The sequence below is a fragment of the Culex quinquefasciatus genome, chromosome 2, assembly GCF_015732765.1.
Source record: "Culex quinquefasciatus strain JHB chromosome 2, VPISU_Cqui_1.0_pri_paternal, whole genome shotgun sequence".
NCBI lineage: Eukaryota > Metazoa > Arthropoda > Insecta > Diptera > Culicidae > Culex > Culex quinquefasciatus.
The window spans coordinates 17,761,288-17,769,032 of NC_051862.1; the positions used below are offsets into that span (position 1 = coordinate 17,761,288).

General features: G+C 40.8%; 2 protein-coding genes across 2 annotated transcripts; both read left to right on the forward strand.

Moving 5' to 3' along the window:
* The first annotated feature begins 664 nt into the window (after positions 1 to 664).
* On the forward strand, positions 665 to 3,195 carry LOC6052466. Its single transcript, XM_001868694.2, has 4 exons — positions 665 to 929; positions 1,004 to 2,304; positions 2,363 to 2,526; positions 2,582 to 3,195. The coding sequence occupies exons 1-4, from the start codon at positions 760 to 762 to the stop codon at positions 2,918 to 2,920; spliced, it is 1,974 nt and encodes a 657-aa protein (XP_001868729.2). The 5' UTR covers positions 665 to 759; the 3' UTR covers positions 2,921 to 3,195.
* Positions 3,196 to 3,331: 136 nt separating this feature from the next.
* LOC6052467 lies at positions 3,332 to 5,042 on the forward strand. The gene is made up of 3 exons (XM_001868695.2): positions 3,332 to 3,967; positions 4,024 to 4,483; positions 4,540 to 5,042. The coding sequence occupies exons 1-3, from the start codon at positions 3,398 to 3,400 to the stop codon at positions 5,040 to 5,042; spliced, it is 1,533 nt and encodes a 510-aa protein (XP_001868730.2). The 5' UTR covers positions 3,332 to 3,397.
* Positions 5,043 to 7,745: the final 2,703 nt, after the last annotated feature.

Below are 7,745 nucleotides of genomic sequence, written 5' to 3' on the forward strand. Positions count from 1 at the left end.
TATTTGCAGTATTAAAAAGTCATGAAAGAAAGCCACAAAGACTTTTTTTTTTGAAATGCTGTCTAAACTAAGTGTTTTTAGCACTTTCAAAAAATTACTCTTGATTCTAGCATTTCGAAATATTTTTTAAAGAAAATGAATTTTGGCAGAGATTTTATCAAACTGTAATTAGATTAAGAGGTTTTTAAACATTTGAGAACAAATCATAGATATCAATAAAATATGTAAAACAAAATCATCATATTATGGCATGGAATCGCCTGCCGCCAGACAACACACGCACTGATAAGGCTTCCAGAGGTACGTTTTCGTCTGGACCATCAGAAACGAAAATATGAATTATAAGTAGCCAATACAACAAAAGAAGGTTTGGCGGCACCTACTCCTGCAAATACAAAAGTAAGCAAAACACACAAGGAATGTCCACTTGTAGATATAGCAATAGACTCGGATAATAACTTGGTTCGATTAGAGGTGGTCAAATTTCCTTCTTTTTCAAGAATGTTTTTTTCTAGAAATTTATGTGAAAAGCTCCTGAAATTGTTACGATTTGATTTAACAAAAAAATAAAAATTTGTGACACCCCTACCAAACCTTAAGACCAAAACTGCTACATATGATGTTCATTTCTTGTGACTATAAAAGCCATTTCCCTACCTTGCCACGGTTCATTCTATTAGAGACAGTACCTTCAATAGTTCAAAAGTTCTCCAACATCTCGCAACCTAAAGTAAAACCCCCACCCCGCAATACGTTACCATGATATCCACGAACGACTCAGCACCCACCTGGTTCCAGTGGGCCTCGGATCAGCGCTCCCTTTGGGAAGTGATATCTCGCAGTAATTGCAGCCACGTGGGGCCCACAATCGGCCCGCTGGTGACCCTGAAGGATCGTCCTGGTGGCGCTGTCGCAGGAAGTGAATTAGTGTAATATTTTGGTGGTTTTTGATGATGTGGATTGTTTTGAGTGATGAGTTTTATTATTTTTTGGGGGGTTGCAGATCTGTTGGAACGATGCTTTCTTCGGCCCAGCTGGGACTGCTGACGGGAGTGCTGATGATTCTGTTTATACGCCACAAATTGACCCGATTGCGAGAGGAATCTGCCGAATCCAAGGCGTACAAATTCTTGAAGCAGCTCAACATGGCAGAAGTCCGACGATTCCTGTTCGTTTTGGTGACTTTTTTGCAGTTTGTCATTTTATCTCCGATTTTGCTGTTGGTTTTCTTTGCCTTCTGGTTATACCGAGGGGTGGTAGGGATCATCCTTAGCTGGCGTCATGGAGCGCACTTTATGGGTCTCCTCGACGGAGCGGACGTCGTGTGGGCCATCGAGCGGGATAACTCACGTGGTATGATCAACATTATGGCTTATATTGAAGAGGCTGCTGATGGTCAGGACAGCTCGACCAGTGCTGAAATGCTGCTGGTTCTGAGGAAGCGGATTTCCTCGAGGTTGATGGGAGCCATACGATCTCATCCGAAAATGTTTTGGCTTCGCAAGCTGGAGCTCGGGTACTACTACTGGAGCGACCTGTCTGACCTGACAATTGAGGATTACATTCGCTACCTGGAGTACATTCCACTCGAGTCGGACGAACGCTACATCGACGAGCGGAAACTGCGCAGTCTAATGAGTGAAATCAATAATCGATATTTGTTGCGAAGCCATACCGCTTCCTGGGAGATTCTGGTTGGCCGACAACCACTGCTGGACGAGAAACGCAACGTGTTACGTTTCCCCGTCATATTCCGTGTGCACCACTCTCTTGGAGATGGCGTTGCACTGCTCCGTCTACTGCTGGAGAGCATCGTCGACAAGGAGGTACCATCCCGTTGGAAGCGACTTTCCAACTTTAAGGCGATGAACCTCGAGTACCGAATCCAGCAGAACGCCAATCGCTTCCTCCAGCAGCGCAGTCTGATCGAGAAGCTCTACCAGCGGATCCCAACCGCTCGACAGATCTACACCTGGAAGCGACACCAGCTTCAGCTACTTTGGACCATCTTCACCGCTCCGGCCTTCTTCCACGACGTGTCCGCCCGTGCCGTCGACCACAACTGCATCCATGCCAGCGAGCTCTCAAACCAGAAGGTCGTCAGCTGGATCCACGAGGAAGAACACAGCGATACCCACTGGGTTGAAGTCATCAAGCGAACCAAACAGCAACTCCCCGGTGCACGATTCTCCGACGCATTCCTCACGGCCCTTTCAAGCAGTCTGCAGAAATACCTCAGCCGGAAGACGGATCAAGTTCCCGAAGACATCACCGTCGTCCTCCCAACCAGAGTCGAGCGGGAATGTACGATCGCTAATGTCAGGTATCAATCGCCAACTAACCCCACGAATCTTCCTTACAGCTCCCCAACTGAAACTCCACAACAAATTCTCGGTTGCACTCCAAACATTACCGATCACTTCCGGCATCGACCTCAGCGATCCAAACCGCATGCAGACCCTAATGGCCCGCCTGAACGACGTCAAGCGGCACTCGGATGCGCTGCGATCGTCCCCGGACTACATGGTACGTAACTCAACCCCCCCACCCAACCACCAAACTACAACAAATCCCCGCACAGATCAACTACTGGATCATGAACACGGTGGCGTGCCTCTTCCCGGACAACCTGCTGCGGAAGATCCTCAACAGTGCCCACAGCACGATGGCCATCTCGAACCTGCCCGGGCCCCAGCAGAAGCCCCAGATCAACGGACGCGAGCTGAAGAACCTGAGCTTCTGGATCCCGAACATTGGCCAGACGGCGGTCGGGCTGACGCTGCTCACGTACGGCGGAAGGCTGCAGCTGGGCATCCTGGCGGATCGGGCGGTCATCGCGACCGAGGACGACGCGCACTCGATTCTGGCGGAAACTATTGCTGAGATTGAGCGCATGGACGTGGTGCTGAAGGGGGAGTAGAGAAGGGGGTAGAGGGTAGAGGGAGCATGCAAGACTGAGAGGAGTGAGGTGCGATTTTTTTGAATTTGTTTGTCTTGTTTACAATTCATGTTTAGTGATTTTGTCGGAATCGCGGATTTACGGTTAAAAAGTGATGTCTATTTGTTAATTTGTCTATTTTGTTAAATATTTATTGTTTTTCTTTGGTAGATTGATTCAGGACATTGTTCTTGTTCATTGTTTGTGATTTGCATAAGTGCTGTGGTTTCAATAAATAAAGTTTATTGTAAAAAAAACTGTAACTTTTTTTACAGTCAAACAAATCATTTTGTTAGCTACTATCAGCTCTCTCATGTACGAATTCAAAATTTCAATCGCTGCAGCAGCTGCTTGCATCAGCGTCAGTCGTGTTTGCACTTCCGACCAGTACAAACCGTGCCAATATCGGTCCAACAAACCCTGTGTTATCACATAATCCTTCGCAAAAAACCCTCGAAAATGATTCGATTTCTGGCGTTCGTCGCTGCACTTCCACTAGTGCCAGTGATTAGCTTAGTCGTGGTAGGTTTAAGTCTGTACCGGGCGCTAGTTGCATGGATCATCGGGCACAAGTTCAAAGGACGATACTCCGGCATGCTCGCCGGATCGGACGTAATCTGGGGCCTGGACGAGGATCGAAACAGTGGCGTGGTCAATGTGCTGGGATTTGTCGAAGGCTCGTTATCTGAACAAGCGGGCAGGACGCCACAACAGATTGTGACGTTCCTAACAGAACGTTTCCAGGGGATGCTACAAAATCGTAGTAAAGAAGCTTTCAGGAAGCTGTTTCTTCAGCGTAATCGCTCGCTTGGGTTCTTCTTCTGGACTCGGGCTAAGGAAGTTAAACTAAGTGACTATATACGACTTGTGAGTATCAACGAGAATGCAACGGTGACTGAAAAGGAGATTTGTGATTATGTTACGAAAATCTGTAACAGAAAGTTATTTCGGACTAACAATAATGCATGGGAACTACTGGTTGGAACGCAATATATTGAAGATTCACAAACGAACGTGGCTAAGTATCCAGTAAGTTGAAACAGTAACCACTAAATAAGTGATATTAATTAGTACATTCTCACCAGATACTTTTTCGATTTCATCACTCACTTGGAGATGGTATATCGATCATGCGATTAATATTGGATGAAGTGGTTGATCAGAGACATGATTCCATTGAACTGACTAAAACATTATCAACAGTTGGAAAGCGACACAACACGTCATTCTGGAGTTACTTGAAAGCATGTTACAATGCTCCTTTATTTGTGCTTGGTGTTCTATTTTCGTCTGAAAACCCGAATAGTCTTCAGCTTATGGTTCCAACTCCCGAGAAGGTTATCTGCTGGCAAAACGAAAAATCAACCTTGACTGGAAATTGCTGGAACCATGTTTTAGAAAATGTAGGTCTAATTTCATCAAAACCTTCCTACTCTAACACCCTGCTAGCAGTACTATCTGGAACATTTTTTGGACACTTTGCATCCAAAGAGCATTATCCGAATTCTTTGACAATTGCTATGCCAACTAGAGTTCAACGGGAAGGTAGGTTAACTAAAATTAATTCAAACTTGTTTTTCTCATCAACTTGTTCTCCTCAGCTCATCAAGTCAATCTCAAAAATACCTTCGCAACGCCTATGCAACAGCTCAAAATCTCACCCCAAATCGACCTGGAAGACCCCAACCGCCTACAGAACCTACTAAAAAAACTCTCTCATCTACAACAAACCACAAACCGCCTCCGCTCCTCATCAGACACCATGCTAACCCACCAGATGATGTCCACCCTGCCCTCAATCTGCCCGCTGCCAATCCTACGACTCCTTTCGAACCTGTTCCGCATCACGGCATCGGTTTCGATCATGCCACCGCTGAAGCATCGCCTCCGCCTGGGCCCGTACGAACTCAGCGATGTGTACTTTTGGCCACCGGCCTTCGGAAGCGTGGGAGTTAACCTGACGGCGTTTTCCTACGGTGGACAGTTACGGCTGACGCTGCTAGCGGATCGTACCCTTTTCCGCACCTGTGGGGAGGGGCAAGCATTGTTGAATGAGTTTTTCAGCGAGATGGAACGAATGGAGCGAGTGTTGAGTGAATGTTAATTAATTTTACGATAAGTTAGGTTAAAAAACGGATCAAACAGATCAATAAATAAAAATATTTCAAAAACAAGCGGAAACGTTTTAAACCTTCGAACATTCAAACATATGGCAGTGACCCCATGCGGCGAGTAGTCACACTACACCGAGTGAAGCTTGAAACATTTCGCGGCAAAAGCAATCAACGTCGTTTTCTTTTCTTCAATGGTTGATGAATGATGGTTGAAATGTTTCAACAGCTAGCTTTGGTAGCAAAAATTGACCTAAGGTAAAGTGTGAACAATCAGTATATCCTGCTCATTCCCAATGTAAACATGAACTTCAGTGAGCAGGATAGACTGCTTGTTTACATATCGTCTTCAGCTCATTTACCGAGTTGTGCTTGGAATCATATCGGGTAGCATAAAAAAAAATATGGTAGAGATGGTAGAGATTTGAACAAATCGTTTTTCTCAACGTTCAATGTTTTTAATTAGGCTGGTTCAAATATTTTTAAAAGTTTTTGACAAGTTTTTGAACTAGTGAAAAATGCATTTTAAAACACTTTTTTCATTCAAATATTTGTTATTTCATTTTTTTTCCTCTCGACCCTGACCAGAGGGACATAAACTTTGACAAAATATTTGCAACGGCCTAAGCCCCTTTCAAAAATGGTCCGAAAAATCAAGGGGCAAAAAATATTTTTTCAAAAAAATATCAAAATTTTAATGGAAACTGAAGTCTAATTAACTGAGAACAATCTAAAATGCATTTTTCTGAAAAAAAAACTATTGAAACAACCTTAATGCAAAAAAAAAATAATCAAACTTTTGTGATTTTTTATGGTTTTTATTTTTTTTATTTTGAGAGGTGTTAAAAGATATTTTCAGCGATATCGAAAGAATATGTTTTTACTTAAAAAAAACAACGCTGTTTTTAAAGATTTTAACACTGTGCAAATGATGACATTTTGTATCATCCAAAAGATATAACCACAAACTGATTTTTGTTTTATTATAAATGGATTTAGAATGGAGTAATGATTTTTAAGGCTCATTAATTTCCAATTTTCACGGGGACTATTATTTTAACCCTTAACAACTCAACCCTGCCTCAAGACGGACTTCGATCTAAAAAATCGCCAAAAAATAATATTTAATCGATTTTTGATCTTTAAAAAGCATTGGAAAGAAGAACTTCAAAAATTTAAGAAAAATTAGGGTTGAAAGTGTGACTTGTTTTATGTAACTTTGTCAATGTTTAAAAAAAAAAATTTTTCTTGGGTCATCTTTGACTGTATTTTTACTACAATTTTTTTAAGTTATTTGTAAAAATAAGTATGCAGTAATTTTTGTATTGTTCCAGACTACGCCTCTAAGCATTTTTAAACAATTTAAATAATAGAGTAAAAAAAATTAAAACAAACAAAAAAGATTTAAAAGTTACTGTAAAACATGTAAAAACTAAATAGACAATAGACAAAAGAGGTGGTTGTATTTTCCACGTGCTATCAGAAATTTCGCTGTTGACATGTAAACTAAACAAGAAAAATGAAAATTGAAATACTAAAAATAAAACAAGAAAAACATTAAACAAGAGATATGAAGGGAAAAATAAAAATTTTCAAAAAAATAGGCAGTAGAGGGTCAAAACAAAAAAAAATCACGAAATATGAAAACTCATAGAATAACCTTAAAAATCAATTGTTAAAATTTAAGAAAAAACTTTATTTTATATTTATTTTTAAATTAACTTGGAATTTTGTTCACCAATTTTCAAAGTACCTAATACTAATAGAAAATCATTTTTAAATTTCTTTGTTTTTAAGCTTAACTAAAAAGGCATTAAAAGTTTTCAACCCCGCCTAGACTCGATTATCCGAAGGCCTAGGAAAAACTTCACTTCAGATAATCGAAACTTCGGATAATCTAATCACGAAAACAATTTTTTTTTATGTCTAATTTTTGTTTGTCGAGCTTAGGTATGACCCCTAAATTACGCTAAAATGATTTAGAATTTTTAAATCCAAGATGGCGGCCAAAATGGCAGTGATGCAATATTGAAAAAAATGCATTTTATTGTTTGATAGGCTACTTAAATTTGACTTAAATGGGGTCGTAGAACTCAAATTTTGTGTTAAAAACAAGAAAATAAAAAAAAATCGAAAAAAAAGATTTTGTTCGTGATTTGATTATCCGATGTCCCATCGAACTTCGGATAAACGAAACTTTGGATACACAGCAAAAAATCCGATGGTAAAATCGCATGCAAAAGCATGCACATCACCATCGTCAAAAAATACACTTAATATTACATACTGCTTGTACAAAAAAATAAACACAAAAAAAGTTGCAACCGACGGGATTCAAACCCAGCACCAACAATAAGGACTGGCGCCTTAGCCCACTCGGCCATCAGATCGATGAAGAATGTAAAGAATAAACGCATATAAGAGCTTGACATTTCGGTAAAGTAGGTTTCCCATACTGATGGGCTACATATTTCAGGGTGTAATATTATATAAAATTTCATAAAATAATGCAAAGTTTATTTTACACCCAGGCCTTTTACACGCAGCTCTGGATTACTACTTTATTTGCTGTGTAGTCAAGGCTTCGGATAATCGAGTCTGAACTGTAATCATAAATATTTTGCTAACGTTAGAGAAATACATACCAGAAATTATAAGATTTATTAAGATCCATGTGGCGGTGTGTGGCCGAATGG

Bases quoted from the DNA above. Each gene is read 5' to 3' on its own strand.
- LOC6052466 (XM_001868694.2), top strand. From the start codon at position 760: ATGATATCCACGAACGACTCAGCACCCACCTGGTTCCAGTGGGCCTCG. The intron at 2,305-2,362 runs GTACGATCGCTA...TCTTCCTTACAG, and splicing joins AACCAGAGTCGAGCGGGAAT to CTCCCCAACTGAAACTCCAC. The intron at 2,527-2,581 runs GTACGTAACTCA...ATCCCCGCACAG, and splicing joins GATCGTCCCCGGACTACATG to ATCAACTACTGGATCATGAA.
- LOC6052467 (XM_001868695.2), top strand. From the start codon at position 3,398: ATGATTCGATTTCTGGCGTTCGTCGCTGCACTTCCACTAGTGCCAGTG. The intron at 3,968-4,023 runs GTAAGTTGAAAC...CATTCTCACCAG, and splicing joins CGAACGTGGCTAAGTATCCA to ATACTTTTTCGATTTCATCA. The intron at 4,484-4,539 runs GTAGGTTAACTA...TGTTCTCCTCAG, and splicing joins AACTAGAGTTCAACGGGAAG to CTCATCAAGTCAATCTCAAA.